Below are 16,677 nucleotides of genomic sequence, written 5' to 3'. Positions count from 1 at the left end.
CATCTCTCCCCCTGATGTTCTTCTTCAATCAATCAATCTTTTGATCTGATTTTGGTTCCGCTAGATCTTACTCGGTATGAAACCATACTAGGCTATACCTTTTGAGCTTGTTACGACAAGAGTGTACGCTGTCGCACCAGTCTGGGGACGTACTGTATGCAGAAATATACTCTGCTTCACTTTGCAGACCAATGGGCATGAAGTAGTCTGCCTCCCCGTATATACTCACTAGAAGTATCATAGACAATACTGTGACCATGGGAAAATCTTTTTGTTCACGTTACTTCCCGCTGGGGCCTTAGGCCGCTGCTTTGATAATCGCCCAAAGTCATCTCAAGTCGAATCTCATAATGCGGCTCCAAGTGTTTCCCTCGCCAAGACGCATCTCATTCGGATTAAGATAGACGACAAAGTGAGTTCCAGGAAGCTAGCTGTAGATATACGAGCAACACATCCACAATGTACATTACAGATCGGAGACCATGAGAGTCAGGAGCTTGGGCCAGCTGCAATTGGAGGCTTGTAGTACAGGGTGGAGAACTGTCAGCGAAGGACAGGAACTGCTCAGTTGGTCCAGTCTAGTCCAGGTTAAGCCCCGTTTTCAATGAGAAGCCTCGCCACAGCCTCGTGGCCACGTTCGGAGGCCCATTGAAGTGGTGTTTTTCCAGACTCGTCGCAAGTATTAAAATCAGCTCCTTCGTCGATGAGAAGCCTCGCCACAGCCTCGTGGCCACGTTCGGACGCCCATTGAAGAGGTGTTTTTTCATTTTGGTCGTGAATATTAACATCTGCGCCTCTGTCGATGAGGAGTCTTACCACGGCCTCGTGGCCACGTTCGGAGGCCCATTGAAGTGGTGTTTTTCCAGACTCGTCGCGAGTATTAACATCGGCTCCTTCGTCGATGAGAAGCCTCACCACAGCCTCGTGGCCATGTTCGGAGGCCCATTGGAGTGGTGTCTTTCCATGTATAGAGCGAGTACTATTAAAATCAGCTCCTCCGTCGATGAGAAGCCTCACCACAGCCTCGTGGCCACGTTCGGACGCCCATTGAAGGGGCGTACTTTCATTTTGGTCGTGCGTATTAACATCTGCTCCTTCGTCGATGAGAAGTCTTACCACGGCCTCGTGGCCACGTTCGGAGGCCCATTGAAGTGGTATTCTTCCAAACTTGTCGCGAGGATTAACATCGGCTCCTTCGTCGATGAGAAGCCTCACCACAGCCTCGTGGCCATGTTCGGAGGCCCATTGAAGTGGTGTCTTTCCATTCATGGAGCGAGTACTATTAAAATCAGCTCCTGCGTCGATGAGAAGCCTCACCAAAGCCTCGTGGCCACCTTCGGAGGCCCAGTGAAGTGGCGTCATTCCATATATATCGTTAATTTTGACATCAGCTCCTTCGTCGATGAGAAGCCTCACCACAGCCTCGTGGCCCTGGTCGGAGGCCCATTGAAGTGGTGTCTTTCCATGTCTATCGCCGGTATTTATATTAGCTCCTCTGTCGATGAGAAGCCTCACTATCGCCTCATGGCCCTTCTCGGATGCCCGCGAAAGTGGTGTTCGTTTTCCTCTGTCCACGTCATTGACAGAAATTGTCGTCGTAAGAAGAAGCTTGACAATTCCTACCCGACCATCTTGGGCAGCCCAAGATAGCGGTGTCCGACCTTCAAATTCCTTGAAATCTTTCCTATAATTCAGGCCATCTGTAATGTCCACTCCATCATAAATAGTTGAAGACAAATTCAAAAGTGCCGCAGCAGTGTCTTTATTACCATTGGCTAAAGCAGCAAATAGCGGGTACTTGTATCTCTCTCCGAAGACTTCAATCTGCCGGTCCTCTCTGAGCCTTGTGCGGACGAGTTCGGGGAAGCCCTTTTCTGCAAGGATATATATTAGACTTGCATGAGGGCTATATCGACGGTTCATGAACTTCTGGAACATATTGTTGATTTTGATCCAGTTAGCGATGGGAAAAGAGGACAGGAAATCGTCCTGAGCAACAACCTTCGCCGCAGCGCTGGCATGGTAGAGAATATGCTGACTGGCATACTCCAAAAACGGATATCTTTTTGAGATTTCCGTCCGGCCATCGGAGTCAGACTCTGACAACACCAAGGTACGATCCATGTACAAGCTGCAGCAACTTTTAAGCGTTTCATGGCTCGGACTCTCACAGTCAAATCCATATTCGGGCCACAACTCTTGTAGTCCGTTATCCTTGATGAGGAAATCTCGGACAGATTCGTGGATGAATTGGACTGTCGGCTGCTTGGACTTGGTGATCTCAGCGAGGCCTTTTGAGGAGCTAATAACATATCTACTGAACCTGTAGAGACTGTCGCTCGCATCTGGGTTGGTGACGTCTGGAATTTGATCATCGACTAGATCCTTCAGCTCTAGACCAGACCAGACAGCATGATAGAACTCCTGTGGTTGCAAAGGGCGATTTGCGTACAGAATCCAGAGGATGGAAAGGCGAAGATCTTCCATATTCTCATTGTCCCGTCTCAGGATATCTTTGAACAGTTCGCTCAAATTACTCGGTATTTCTGTGAGTCGCCTTCTCAGAGACATGGCGCCCCGTCGATACTCCTTGTTAAGAATATCGATAACTAAGACGACCCATATAAAAACACCAGCAGCTTTCCCGAGGATCTGGGATTGCAGCCCCTGGGCAAGTATGGCATCTTTGACTTGGAGGCGGCTCGCGACGTAAGTTGCCAGGTCATCCGCATGACCGGACTGATCCTCCAGTATCAGCCGGATTCCCTGTTGAATGAAGATATAGGGGTAATGCCGACTGGAGAAACAGAGTCGGAATAGGATTCCTTTAGCTGTTGACTGTTCGGCCAGATCTTCGAAGTACTGGACCATGTCCACAACTTGTTGTTCATCACACTCGTCAAGAGCATCAATGAAACAGGTAAAAGAGCGATCGCCGAGAGCGGATAATGCGTTGTAGAAGAGATCCTTGAGGACATTCAATGAAGGGCAACCATTTTGAGTCTGGGGAACTAGGTCGGAGTCATCTAGAACAGCCTGGAGGTCAGGGTACCCTTCAAGCAGCTGAAGCAGCAATGATCGATACATCCCTGATATTGATTTTTCCAGGTATTCGCCTCGAGCATTAAAGAAAAACGAAGCAATGACAACATCCTTATGACGAGCCTTGCTCTTCATACTTTTATATACGAACTTCATGATTGTCGACTTGCCAGCACCTGGCTTACCACTGATCCACAAGAATCCATGATGTTGGATCAGTTTTGCGGGATCAAGCCACGTTTCGTAATCGGGGTGTCTGAGAAGCCATTGACATGTCTTAGTGAGTGCGGCTTTTATAGTCAATTTACGAGAGTCAATTTGCTTAAACTTAAGAGAGTCTAGCAAGGACTGCCGACGTTCGTGGGATGACAATTGATCTAGATATTAGGCGTGAGCAGCGAGTCAAACTCATGTTCGCAAGTTATAAGCTTACTTACGAGAATCAGATGGGATAGTCCCTTTTGCAAAGGTTTCGGTCGTAGGTATCTCCTCAAGCAGTTCTCTCGCATATGCTGCAGCAGTTGCTGCGGCATACCTTTGCCACTCCTTGCTCTTATGCGAATCGGAGTAGTCACAGATTCCCCGGACCGGAAGACAATGGAAATTATCCATGAGGCCGGCAGCCTCCATCTCAAAACATATAACATCTAGTTCTCGAGCAACGTTGTCCCGAGTCACGCCATGTTTTATGACTTGGTTCCCCTAAGCGATCGCGCCGTAATAAATCATTATCTCGTGCGGCATCCGCGTGCTTCGCGGCACCAGCTTTGAATGGTCGCATCCATCACAGTTAGTCGTTGAGGAAGATATGTGATCATATGTCGCTCGGAAGAGAAGATCTGGTGCACTCGGGCGACCGTATGCTCTGTATGTCTCCATCTTCTGCCGCAGGATGGTTGGGATTCGACTAGGGCCCAGTTCGTGTTTCGAGCGGAGGGCAGACACAGCTGTTCCCAGTAACAGGTCAGGGGTCCTAGGGGTTGCTGTTCGCTGGAACCTGCCCTCGCCTATGATTTTCCCAAGATCATACTGCATCACCCTTGTTCCGACGACAATGTCGCCCAGACGCAAATCAGCCTTGCTTGGCACGCCACCGCCAATCCCGACCATCAAACATATGCGAATAGCTGGGAATGTCCGCTTCATGTTCGCCATGACGGTCGCTGCGTTATTTGTTCCATACTGGCCTTCTGGTAGACACGCAATAACGACATTATGTCGCTTGATGTTTCCGAGTACGTAGGTGTTCCTATCATGCGCAGGGGTAGGCAGGGTTTCGTGAGGATCGTCTAGCATGGCCTGAGCTGCTGCCATCTCTATGTGTAATGCGCAGATCCAGGCGATCGTGTACTCATCATGTCGGGAAGTAGGCAAACTGTCATGGGAGATCTTTCGTCGCTTGGACAGGTGAGATTCTGCGGTGACTGTGCCATGGTTATTAACTGACTGGAACCCATGATTGGCGCCATGATATGATGTTGAAGTCATGATTGGAGTAGTATGAGTTGTCTGTTGGTTTATAGGGAGGGCATTTTCTGACTCTCAGCTGCACAAGAGGGGCAGACAGATGCAGATCGTCTGCCCCATCAGGTGACTTCAGGGCGCTTAAAATAAGCAAATCCGAACATGGGGGGGAGAGAGACAGGCTCCGCTGCGTTTCTATGGGAAGCTCTCTACGAACAGTGTCAACATATTATGACTAATCCAGTCCTCCAGATACGACCGGTTGGTAGAGTATGCCTGATAGTGGAGGAAGAGTTCTGCGAGATTGTCAGGGTCTCCCTTTCCTTTGACCTATGTGCATGTAATATTCCCTGGGAGTTCTCTCCAGAGTTTACAGAGAATTGAGGCCCTATACCCCTGACTCATTAATTATTACCACAGAATACAATATAGAATGCAGGAATTGGTTGAATTTAGAGTTAGGGTCCGGTAAGCAATAGAATAGAGTTTAGAGCTACAACGGATCTCCAAAAAATCGTATGAACATCCAAATACGTATGCTCGGTGTATCTACAGTGGCCGTTCATTGGTATTTGGAACACAGTACTTCCACCCACTAGCAATAATACCTATATGTTCCATGGAAATACTAATGAACGCTGACTGCATTTAGAAGCTGTGTGTGTAACTATAAGCTCAGCCCTCTAACAAGAGAATTTAATCCTCATGCTCTTTTGTTGCCCCTTCCAAATAGCTACGAAAGGGTGATTTCGATCAATGATTATGGGCCATACTAATCCGTTGAGGCATGGGTTGCCCATGTTGGCATTACTTTTGAAAATTTGAGAACTATATGTCACAAAGAAATATTGCCATCCACCTCGCCTGGGTAAGAAGCAATATAATTGCATCAACAGTTTGTGGGTGATTGAAAGGAAGTCATGACTGAGGCGCAAATCGTAAAAGCAGGGTATCATTTTTAGGCATCGCGGAGAAGTCGGTAGACATCGGAAACTAGGTAGAGACTGCCAGCGATGACAATAGGGCGGCCGTGAGCGACCTTGCTGGCCCATTTGATCGCAGGCAGGAGATCGCCTTCGAAACTCTCCACCTGCCCAATTTCCGAGAGAGATTGTACAGCCGAAGCAAGTTCGACAGCGCTGGTTGGTTTCACCCAGGGCATTCCATCGACCGGACCAAATTCAACCGTGGCGACGTTGTCTCCAGGACGTATTATGGAGCAAAGGACCCCAGCTAAATCTTTGCCACTTGACGCAGCAACCACCCACGTGACAGTTCCCGACTGTGGCCGGAGCTTGCGGTCGACATACCGACCGAGTACTTCGGCAGACTGCGGGTTGTGGGCGCCATCCAGGAGAACTGGTTCGGTTCGTTGAATGAGAGGCTGGAGGTTGACGGACTCCAAACGGCCAGGCCATTTGACGTCAGAAAGATGTGGCAGGAGGGAGAAAGCATCCACGTGAGGTCGAATCTTGGACAAGGCAAGACGCAGCGCAGTCACTGCGCAACACATATTCTCTTGCTGGTGAGGCTCGAGATCCAATTTCTGGAAAAGCTGTGCGAGAGGTGGAAGTTGCTCCTCGACTTTGTCTGGACAGACAAACGTTGCGTTAAGGCCGAGCTCTTGGATGCGGCTCGACAATGACTCAATCACGGCAGTCTCATTGGTGTTGTCAATGACGCAGGGCACGCCCGGTTTGAGAATCCCCCCTTCTCCAGCGCAATCTCCTCGATTGTCGAGCCCAGGAAGGCCTGGTGATCCATCCCAATCTTGGCAATGACGGAGACCAGCACATCCGTCAAGATATTGGTCGCATCGAGGCGACCACCCATTCCCACCTCCACCACCCCGACTTCGACTCGCTCATGATTGAATATCTCGAAGGCGGTAGCGGTCAAGAGCTCGAATTCGGAGGCGCCGATACCTAGGTTCTGGTCTCGTTGTTTGACCTGGGACTCGATTTGCCGGAAGAGGGACTCCTGGACAACCCGTTCGCCAATGGTAATGCAGTCCCACCGGTCAATTAAATGTGGGGAGGTGAAGCGGCCACACCGAACCTCTCCTGCGGCGAGCAGATGGGAAAGATAGGCACTGATCGAGCCTTTACCGTTGGTGCCGGCAATGTGAATGGCTTTCCATGTTAGCGGTGTCTGCTGAAGGAGACGCGCGACGCGACTCAGGCCTAACTCGATCATTCCTCCGATTGTTTAAGGGGTGAGACCGTCAAGTCATGGTCAAGAGAGGAAGGGACGGGGCAGAGTCGAAGGTCCAGCGTCTCGAGGCCTCCTCGTTGGGAAGTCGCCGGCGGAGTCGGCGAAGTTTCCCGCTTTCTTCGGCGGGCAACGTGGGAAGCCGTGCACGTGACCAGCATCTACCTCAATCGTTTGGAGCTTGCACACAAACAACACGGCGTGCGGTGGACGATCGCTAGAAAAATATTCGTGAAATGGCAGTTATGAGATAGTCACGGAAGGGCTTATTCAGGTAAGCTCGTAATGTTGTGAGAGTCATCATTCGGTTTAGGTACCTAGCTGTATCGCTCTACCTGAGTAAACGTGGAGGCTTCTCGCTCCTGCACTTTATTACAACTCAAGGTCATGTCGCAGTAGTTATTATGTCGACGGGTATGGCTAGCCTAGACACTAAGCGTGATGCCAGGCCACCTCAAACCAACCGCGGTTTGATAGAATCAACATAAGATACCAATTGGCCTAGAAGAGAACAAGGAGTTCGACCTCGGTAATGGTACAAGAGTTTCCACCGCTACCAGTCCTGAAAGATCCGGCGTCCATTCATTCGGCTGCTCATTACCGCGCAAGACATAGGTAAGAATGAAGAGTGGTGGGAGGATTCGCAGCGATGGAGTAACTGAGATCAGCGGGACTGCGCGCATTCTCGGCTCTTTGCTACTTGAAGTATGTGTTGCATCTACAGTAGCTACATCCGTCTAGGTCATCACTAGAAATATCATATGGGATCAATTAGGTGATCAAATTGATGAATAAACAGAGGGGGCCGACGTGACTCGCGTAACAACCCGCCGAGATGGCGTTCGTTAGCGAACTAACGGAAGACCCCTTCAAGCCGCCGTTTCACTCATTGCACAGCGCTCCTCTCCCGTATCCCTCGCCTTCATTACTCCGTCCATATCATCTTCATTCATCATGCAACATGATCCAACCACACCCGGGCTGACTCTCAAACCTGGCGAGTGAGCGCAAAGGCAGCCCACATGGCAGCCAACCCACGCATCACAGGCGCTGCAACCGTGACGCCGGCCGTCCAAATCAGCCTCGTGCGTGCTTTCGCCTCTTCTGCGTGTGTATCTGCATCATTCTCCCTCGGGAATGGTACATCCGGCACAGCCACATCCAAAAACGCGCAGAGGGGTTCCCATTCATCGCCCATGTGGTACTCCAGCCTCCGTTCAGGTGGAACTGTCTCCCGTACAGCGCGGTAGTACGCCTCATATACGTGTCTCGTATTCGCCAGAATCTCAGCCCGACTCTGGGCGCCGAAGAAACCGAAATGGGTCTTGCGCATCGCCTGCACAGCCGGTATACCCATCAAATGCAGCCCAAGGAAGCCGTTGATTGCCGCCATGGGCTGCCGCATGACACGATCAAGGACCTCAGCCTGGAAGCTGGGCCACCATCTCTCAAAATTGCGCTGTACAATGACAACTTTCGCATGTGGATAGGCTCGGATAAGTTCCAGGGCAAAAGGGGACGCCAGGTCGGTGACGGCGTCGTACTGCGCGCCCCACAACGCGTCCCAGTCGGCGCAGGTGAAGGGCGCTCGGGGTCGTGCGCCTGGCACGGATGGCCAGGTCGCCTCCGCGGCCTGTTCCAACTGGACCCAGGGGGTATCTGTGACTTTTTCGAGGAGTCCGTGATGCGTTTTGTAGCCGAGGATCTGGTAGGCGCGGGCCATTGATTTCGTCCCAGTGCGGAACAGACCCGCGTTGATGATCAGCAAGCCATCGCCCTGCTTGGACTCGCCAACTCCCGCCATGTTCAAGCGCCTCAGCCTCAGGGCGTGTCCGTTAAGGAGACAGACAAGAGCAAAGTGTGCCGCCGCCAAACTGCAAGATTGATGGCTGGTAGTTCCTCGTTGTTGAGGGTGTCGGCTGGCAACTGCTTCTTAGTGCTGACGGGCTGGACGTCAATCGATCAGCATTCAGTCGACCGGATTAGAGACAATCCATCTAGTCCTGATTCGTTTGTCGGCACTGCCTCTACCAAATGCCCGGTGATTCCTCACCAAGATACGCATGGAACAATTAAGCGCATCGTGGCTTACAGGAAATAGCCAAAAAGCCTCCAACCCGTCGAGAACGCTCTCGGCTGCAAGGTTGTGTTACGATGGGTGCCACACTGCCCTTCATAGTTTCAGCCTTCACAGATGCAATGAGATACATGTCTCATCTTGGGCGCGATCATCGGCCTTACTGCGAGTGCCTTTTGTCTCGCATTCCGCGTAGCAGCCTTCCAGGAAACGAATACTTGTCGGTGTAGCGGCCATGGGACTGGCTTTGATCTGTTTCAGCATCAATGCAGTTCTTCCAATTGAATCATTACTTCAAGTCTCTTAATGCTCTCCAAATCTATCATCCCTTGTCAGTCGGGGGCCCAAGAGGGTACAACAGTCCGCTAAGAGTACACAGTCACATAAACAATCATGGCCAAAGAAACACCAAACCATAACCTGAAAAAGATCAAATCATTCAGCATGATCCCTACGACCTTGAGTGAACCAGCCTTCCGCCGACCCAAACAGCTTTAACGTTGCGATCATCACCGCTCCACACCCACTTGTGAATCTTCTCTTGCCACGTCTCGGAGCCAAAGAGGTCGACGTTGCCCACCGGCCCAGTCTTTACCAGGCCCTGAACACCATTCACTTGCCCATCAAGAGGATTGTCGTTGTCGCCCAGGTCCTTGACACCGCCCAGCTCGATGAGCTGTGCGTCCCAAATCATGCCCTCGTCAAACCCGCCGATATCATCTGCCATATCCACGACGGCCGCGCCGCCGCGCGTTGCGAGGTACAGACTCTCCTCGACAGTGAGTTTCTCCCGACCGAGGGTGGGCTTATCAGAATTGCCGTTCTGGAGTGTCTGCTTGCTCTCCGTGTGACAGAAAGAAGTTGTGTGGCCGAGCAGACGTGACGCGAGGCAAGCCTGGCGCGCGGCCTCGAGGATGCTGGGGCTATAGCCGCCGCTCACGTCGGTGCCCAGGCCGACTGTAATCCCCTCGTCTAGGAAGACACGGACGGGCGCGATCCCGGAGCCTAGCGCCGCGTTCGATGCAGGACAGTGGGAGATTTTCGCGTCCCGCTGGCGGATCAGACTGCGCTCATCTGGCGTGAGATGGACTGCGTGAGCCAGGATTGTCCGCTTGGTGAGAAGGTTATACTTGTCGTAGACGGCGGCATAGCTACTTGCCTCCGGGAAGAGTTCCTTGACGAGTGCGATTTCGTTCGTGTTCTCAGAGATATGGGTCTGGATGTGCAGCGGTGGGTTATACTCCGCGGCCAATTTCCCAAGGCCCTCGAGAGCGGGACGCGTGCAGGTCGGTGCGAAGCGTGGCGTGACAATCGGCTTGATGAGAGCACCCTTCGGGTCCAAGGTGTGGATATACTCGATCGTCGACCTTGTTGCGCTCAGCGAGTCATCGGCCGAGATGTCCTTATAATACGACGGGCAGAAATCCGGGTTGTCCATGCACACCCGTCCGATAAATGCCCGCTGACCGCGCAAATGGCATAGCGCAGCGAGCGCATTCGTTGCCGGGACGTGGATGGTGGCAAAATAGGACGCACAAGTCGTACCATTGGAGAGCGTGCGCGCAACAACGTGATCGTAGATGCGCAGCGCAGATGGCGGGGCATCTTTGGGAAGCTTGCCGGTTCCTTTCGATTGGTCGGCTTGGACTCCGAAGCCCGATTCGACGGGAAACGTGTAGGTTTCCAGCCAGTCGAGCAGAGTCGAGGAGCCAAACAGGCCGACATTTGGAAACTGGGGGGCGTGGATATGGGTGTCTTGTCCAAAATCAGATAGAGACTCGCTTATGCAAGCTAGCAAAGAGGAACATACCGATAAAGCCCGGGAAAAAGAACTCGTTCCTCTCTTCGTTCGCAATAACGATCTTCACCTTGACCTCATTCCCATCGGAGCCATTGGCCTCGGGTGCGTCAATATCCACCCATCCATTCCGAGCCAGCAGGGCCTTGAAGGAGACCTCATCGCGCGCCTGCCAGTCACAGCCTTTGATCCGACCGTCTGTGGAAGAAACCCAGAGTGCACCGCGATTGCGAACAAGCTCTGTCTTGGGCGGAGGGCTCAAGTGTGGCAGGCGGGGCGTCTGGATAAATGTGCCGCGATAGACGGTATAAGCGTAAGCCTGCGCCATGATGTCTTGCCGTCAGGGTGTCCGCCAGTTGATAGCTTGGTAGATGGATTAAGGTCAATGGCAGCACACGAAAGTAAAAAAGTGAAAGGCTATATCAAGCAAGTCTAGCACATCTAGGGTATCAACCGTCGTAAGTAGATCGACTACTCCAAAAATTTCGAAAATCAACACTCCATCATGATAGCAGCTGGGTCAATTGATATAACTTACCTTCTTGGCGGGGGTCTGATAACGATCTGCCCGAACAGGCAGGCCCAGCACGGCACTGCGGAGGACTAAGGGTATTCCTACTGAGTTCAACACTGGTTTCTTCTGTGATAGGATCGCGTGGCAAGACGAGGAGAGGTGCAGCACCCACGGGGCATTGCAGGATCAACATGGTGCCTTTCGGGGAGAGCGACTGCACCCGGCGATCGGCTGTCTCCGAGAGGATGACGGTATTATTTCACAATACCGAGCTGGTGGGGTCGACTAACCGTGCGGACGAGTGCGGACGCGTGGTATGGTATGGTAAGGGAAGTGTTGATAAGCGAGCGCGGGGGGTGTTGGAGTGAAGCTTAAATCAGAATCCACTCCCAACATGAATGCGTGAATTAATATATTAAAAGAAAGATCTCGGCCAGTAAGTCCATGGGATCGATTGGATCGGCAGGCATATTCTCCGGTCACAGCCAGAGCCTCACCTGTCACTGTGTTCGAACTAGAAGAGTCTTCAACGGAAACTAGGTGGCATGCCAAACCGCACACCGAAGATCAGATCGTCGTGTGCGCCGTACGGAAGACTGTACCACGGCTCTCGTTGGCCAGAATCTGCAACATCCTTTCTTGAATGATAGCCCTCGTTTACGTTTGGGCTGGTATGGAAGCCATCTAGTGGCAATCGGGGGACCAGCAAGTCACTTCAGAATACTCGGATGCGCACAGCGGGCGCTCGTCGACACGGAGGACTTTACGCGCGGACCACGGCCATGGGGCGTCAAGAAGAGCAGCTGGGTCGATTATTGTTCAAAGCGTGATCATCATAGTGTGCACCCCAAGGTCTACGGCAAAATGCACTTGACAAGTAAACTTGACAAGTAAACTTGACAAGTAAATCCCTGAATGTAAGATCGATCATCCCGCTCTAAGCCCCACGGCCCGTCATCTTGTGCGCTCGGGCCAAGTTCTCATCGATCTGTCGGGCTTAATTTCCCCATTTCACAAGGGAAATTTTCCCCGTCCCTCTGGCCCAGCGGGGCCCCACAACCACCGTAGGCATGGCCCAGGATGGCAGACCGGATCGATGATGAGATGCCGATTCTCTTCGCGCATGCCGTGGAAATGCAGCTCGACCATCGAGGCGGTAACAGGCAATTATCGTCGGGCCTTGTGAGTTCTGTTCAGACGCGGGGCAAATTGCTCGCCTCCACAATGAAATGGTGGGAAAGAGACACGCCTGGGTTCCAACATGATATTTATACCTTCACCCGGTCGACTCTTCCCCGTCATTCCTTTAATTCACTTTGCCCTGGGCAACCACACCGGACACCGCAAGTTGTTGGACGTGCAAGCCTTATTATCAAGTCCATACTTTGAACGGCACTTTTCTTCTTCTTCTCCTTCTTCTATCTCCTCGGAGCGACGCACATATACACCTTGGCAAGATGTTGTCACTTATAGCAGTTGCGCCCTATGCGATAGTCCTTGGCCTGATATTTTTCATTTACTTTGTGGGATACCCCTATTTTGAGTACCTTCGTGATCCCAAAGGTACGCGATGTCTGGAATGCGCAGAATGAACCGAACATGGTGCAAGATGACTGACAGCTGGCCAGGCCTTCGAAAATACCCCAATTTATCTCCTTTCTCAGGGATCTCGGCACTGCCGTTCATGTTCATGGCCGCTCGAGGCTTTCGATCTATGGAGCTGTGCCACTTGCACAAGACGCACCCTGTGATTCGGACCGGTCCCAACATGCTTTCGTATGGAGATGTGCGAGCTATCAAGGACATTTACGGTCACAACACCAAATGCATGAAGGATGAGTCCTATGTCGTCACTTCCGGCACCCATTTCAACCTGGCCGATGTCGTCGACAAGCCGGACCATGCGAGGAAGCGCAAGGTCCTCTCTTCAGCCTATGCTCTGAAGAACCTGGAGACCTGGGAGTACAAGGTCACCGACAAACTTCAACGGATGTTCAAGCACTTTGATCAAGTCTGCACTCTTGCTCCCAAGGAGGACGTTGCGTCAGGCACAGTTGCCCCGGACCCCCAGGACCTTACTCTCGACCTGCGGGCATGGACCAACTTCTTTACCCTTGACGCCATTGCCGACATTGGACTCTCCGAGAAGCTGGGCTTCTTGGACCAGGGACACGACATCGTATTGGCAGAGAGGAGAGATGGTACCACATACAAGACCAGCCTGCGTGAAGCGCTCTACCCCACGGCTCGCAAGCAATCCCTGATTCTGTGGAACTATGAATGGTACCCCGTGCTCGACAAACTTGTCAACGTCATTCCATTTTTTGGCCGCATGGGAACGTCGGCGACTGACTGGGACCACATTATGTGGCGCCGAGGAAGCGAGCGGCTGCGTCGGTACGAGGCGGGTGAGAAGCTGGACGACTTCTTCCAGGCCCTCATGGAGGATAAGAACGGCCACCCCAACAATCTTGAATGGGGCGAGGTGGTTGCCGAGTGCAACATCATGATGAATGCCGGCAGCGTGACTACGGCCGTTGCGATCGCGAACGTGATGTACCAGCTTCTTCGCAACCCTCGCTGCCTGGCCAAGTTGCGCGAGGAAGTCGACGCAGTGCTGGACGAGGATGAGGTCGTCGCTGACTATGACAAGGTCCGGCACCTGCCATATCTCCGTGCTTGCCTGGACGAGTCACTTCGCATCTTCCCACCCACCTCTCATGGCCTGCCGCGCGAAACGCCTCCCGAGGGTACCAACATATTGGGCGAGTGGGTGGCGGGGAACACCTCCGTCAGCATGTCGGCCCTGGTCGCTCATCGCGATGAGGGTGTTTTCCCCAATGCAGATCAGTACATCCCCGAAAGGTGGCTTGGGGAAGAAGGCAAGGCGCTTCAGCCGTACCTGATTGCCTTTTCTGCTGGCGCTCGATCCTGCATCGGTCGCAATATCTCCTACTTGGAGCAGACGAAGGCCATTGCATCCATGGTCCATCGGTATGATTTTGCTCTGCCGTATCCCGGCTGGGAGCTGAAACGGTTGGAGACGATGAATTTGATTTTGGGTGCGATGCCGGTGAAAATATGGCGGCGCCAGTTGGGAGCAACGGAGGCCTGATTTCATCACGGAGAATTTCGCATTCTTCCTTTCTACTTGGTTTTCTTGATTTATGATGACCCCTTGATGAGATCGACGTGAAGTTTTAAACTCAAGATTTTTCTTGGTTGAGCGTGTTGCAAGTATTCGTATTGTGATTCCCATCTCGAAATCCCTTTACGCGCTGATACACACATGATAATGCCTGCCGGGGCTTTGCTGTCTGGACTACCACCGCTTTTATGAGGGCGATCAGGCTCATGCTCAGTGATCTGGGCAGTAGAGTCATGTAACCACTCAGTGGCCCATCATGGATGCCCAGGGATCGCCCAGGGATCATTCAGTCACTGCTTACCCACCAACAACCATTCTCCAGTCAGCGATATTTCTTTCTTCCAGCCCATATCACTGTACCCAAAAGGAACACACTCCACAGGGCCATGTATTTTGTAATAAATAGTACGTTAATAGTACTTGTGAGGCCCTTCCCTTTTAGAGGTCTCTACCTGCGTCATTCGCCCCCCACCAAAACAAATGTGACGTAGACCATCATGCTCAGAATTATGTAGTTTAAAGTAGCCTTTGCTCTATCATACGTCGGGTCCTGTGATATCTATATCCCTGGAGCCCACAAAGAGGAGGAGGCTATTCACAAAATTACCAAACACTGACCGAGAGTTAACTCAACGTTATGTTCTATGTACTTCCAGTGTCTTCTGACAAATTGTGACTATCCCAGACGTAGGATGGCAAGGGAGGAGCTTCACATTCAACCAGCGGATGATCTCGTTTTCCAGCCATGGTGGTAAACTCCCCTGGCCACTAACCGGCAATCTGTACATGGATATAAAACGCCCGTTATTGATCAAGCCAGGACCAACATAGTTGATAAAGGACCAATTGAGAGGTGTCAGCCTCATCACTGTCCCCCATTCATGATCCTTCACCGCTTGGTTCAAGAGTCTTTGGTCGGACGCCGTCAACTCTGAAACGTTTATCCTCGCGCCCTTGTCGGCAAGAAATGCGGCTAAAACAAAGTCGAGGTCTCGTAGTGCCCCATGTAAGGCCCAACCCCCTCCAGCTCGCATCGGGTCCGCGCCGTACTGGAAAAGCAGTCGAACCATTTCCATGCGTCGGGCCTTCTGTTCCTGAGAAGAAAATTCCAAGGTAACAGTGGGGATAAAGTTGCCCACCACACAAGCCAAAGGGCCCCATTTGTCCTCTCGGTCGATATTTGGGTCGGCGCCCGCCTCGAGTAGAAGCTGAGCCTGCCCGGGATGACCACAACTATGAAGAGGTCGCCATCTTCTACCCCCAATTTCCAAGCCAACGCGATTGACATCGATGCCGGCCGCAAGCAATAGCTTCGTGATTTCGTCGTTATGGGTCAACTCTCCTTGCAAGGAACATGGGGACCACATCAATCCGATTGTTGCACGTAGCTCGCCAAACGAGACGGGCGTATTCCCTCTCATTTAGCTGGGCACCCATCCCCCCTCTTTCTAGCAAAGCCTGGAGGAATCCGACATGTCCTCTTTCAGCTGCAACCCAAATTGGGTGGCCCAGACGAGGCCCTGAATGAAGAGTCGAATCCCTTCCCCACCATATACGTTTATCAAAGAGATCTGCGCCCGCGTCGAGGAGCCTGTCTAATAATGCTGAGTCACCATGCTCCGCTGCCCAGGTTAGGGCCGGGATAGAGAGCTTGGTCCGGCGAGAACTTGGAGGTCGTAAATGGTGATAGTGGTAGAGAAAGGAGTTGAGTTGGGCGAACAAGGCGCGGTTGGTGCGTGCTAGCGCGTTGATAGAACTTGTCGAGTCCAAAAGCCCCGCTATACGTTGAAGCAATTGGTCAGGCAACTTGCAGAGGGACATGGCTTTTTGACGTATTAAAAAGCTCCTGGCGTGTTGCATTTTGTTGAGCCAGCTTATCCACGTCACTCAACTCTCTGGACCAGCCTAGGGAACAAACCGGGATGCTCTGGTCAGGCTCAGTAAGTGGATCCGTTTGGTTACGGAATGATCAGGATGGCATGGAAAGCCCCGCCAAATCAGAGCGACCACCCTAATTAGTGGCAGGGGCTCTGCGCAGTTGGGATCCGTCGGGGTAGTTGCCCCGCGCCACGTCCCGCTCCCATTGCATCTCCACGCGAACCATTCGTTAGCCAGTTCTTCTGCATCCTTGGATCCTATTCCCGCAAACCGGAGCCTTCTGGAGTATTGCTAGAGCTTCTGGGAATGTGACTCTATCTTGATACATTGTGCCTATATGCGACCTGCATGAGCCTCCGTACCGCGCCCGACAAGATGTTGGAATCCTGCCCTCCTGCGTGGCTGACTTGTACCTCAGATGAGGGCCTGAAGCAGCAGCAGAACGGGCTGGGCTGGGAGTTCCCTTCCCCTTCTCTGTTCCCTACATGTTTCTATTCTTCTAACTTCCTGTATGTCTACAAAACTCCATGGGTTTATGTCACGAA

At 52.1% G+C, this 16,677-nt stretch overlaps 6 protein-coding genes across 6 annotated transcripts; 1 reads left to right on the top strand and 5 right to left on the bottom strand.

The window, feature by feature from the left end:
- Nucleotides 1-588: 588 nt before the first annotated feature.
- On the bottom strand, nucleotides 589-4,530 carry N7482_010681 (Pfs, NACHT and Ankyrin domain protein; the record flags this gene model as incomplete). The annotated part of the gene is made up of 3 exons (XM_056692805.1): nucleotides 589-3,332; nucleotides 3,480-3,744; nucleotides 3,805-4,530. 3 exons carry the CDS (start codon nucleotides 4,528-4,530, stop codon nucleotides 589-591), a joined length of 3,735 nt encoding a protein of 1,244 aa, XP_056538762.1.
- A 934-nt stretch (nucleotides 4,531-5,464) lies between these two features.
- On the bottom strand, nucleotides 5,465-6,702 carry N7482_010680 (dihydrofolate synthase; the record flags this gene model as incomplete). The annotated part of the gene is made up of 2 exons (XM_056692804.1): nucleotides 5,465-6,140; nucleotides 6,161-6,702. The coding sequence occupies 2 exons, from the start codon at nucleotides 6,700-6,702 to the stop codon at nucleotides 5,465-5,467; spliced, it is 1,218 nt and encodes a 405-aa protein (XP_056538761.1).
- A 1,003-nt stretch (nucleotides 6,703-7,705) lies between these two features.
- N7482_010679 (sulfotransferase family protein) lies at nucleotides 7,706-8,521 on the bottom strand (the record flags this gene model as incomplete). The annotated part of the gene is made up of 1 exon (XM_056692803.1): nucleotides 7,706-8,521. One exon carries the CDS (start codon nucleotides 8,519-8,521, stop codon nucleotides 7,706-7,708), a length of 816 nt encoding a protein of 271 aa, XP_056538760.1.
- Nucleotides 8,522-9,245: 724 nt separating this feature from the next.
- Nucleotides 9,246-10,920, bottom strand: N7482_010678 (guanine deaminase; the record flags this gene model as incomplete). Its single annotated transcript, XM_056692802.1, has 2 exons — nucleotides 9,246-10,549; nucleotides 10,605-10,920. 2 exons carry the CDS (start codon nucleotides 10,918-10,920, stop codon nucleotides 9,246-9,248), a joined length of 1,620 nt encoding a protein of 539 aa, XP_056538759.1.
- A 1,643-nt stretch (nucleotides 10,921-12,563) lies between these two features.
- N7482_010677 (cytochrome P450) lies at nucleotides 12,564-14,221 on the top strand (the record flags this gene model as incomplete). The annotated part of the gene is made up of 2 exons (XM_056692801.1): nucleotides 12,564-12,669; nucleotides 12,735-14,221. The coding sequence occupies 2 exons, from the start codon at nucleotides 12,564-12,566 to the stop codon at nucleotides 14,219-14,221; spliced, it is 1,593 nt and encodes a 530-aa protein (XP_056538758.1).
- A 668-nt stretch (nucleotides 14,222-14,889) lies between these two features.
- Nucleotides 14,890-15,621, bottom strand: N7482_010676 (ankyrin repeat domain-containing protein; the record flags this gene model as incomplete). The annotated part of the gene is made up of 1 exon (XM_056692800.1): nucleotides 14,890-15,621. The coding sequence occupies one exon, from the start codon at nucleotides 15,619-15,621 to the stop codon at nucleotides 14,890-14,892; it is 732 nt and encodes a 243-aa protein (XP_056538757.1).
- Between the last annotated feature and the right edge of the window lie 1,056 nt (nucleotides 15,622-16,677).

This window comes from Penicillium canariense, assembly GCF_028826845.1.
Source record: "Penicillium canariense strain IBT 26290 chromosome Unknown utg000008l_segment0_segment0, whole genome shotgun sequence".
NCBI lineage: Eukaryota > Fungi > Ascomycota > Eurotiomycetes > Eurotiales > Aspergillaceae > Penicillium > Penicillium canariense.
Note: the sequence above shows the minus strand (reverse complement) of the source record. Positions and strands in the feature narration are given on the sequence as shown.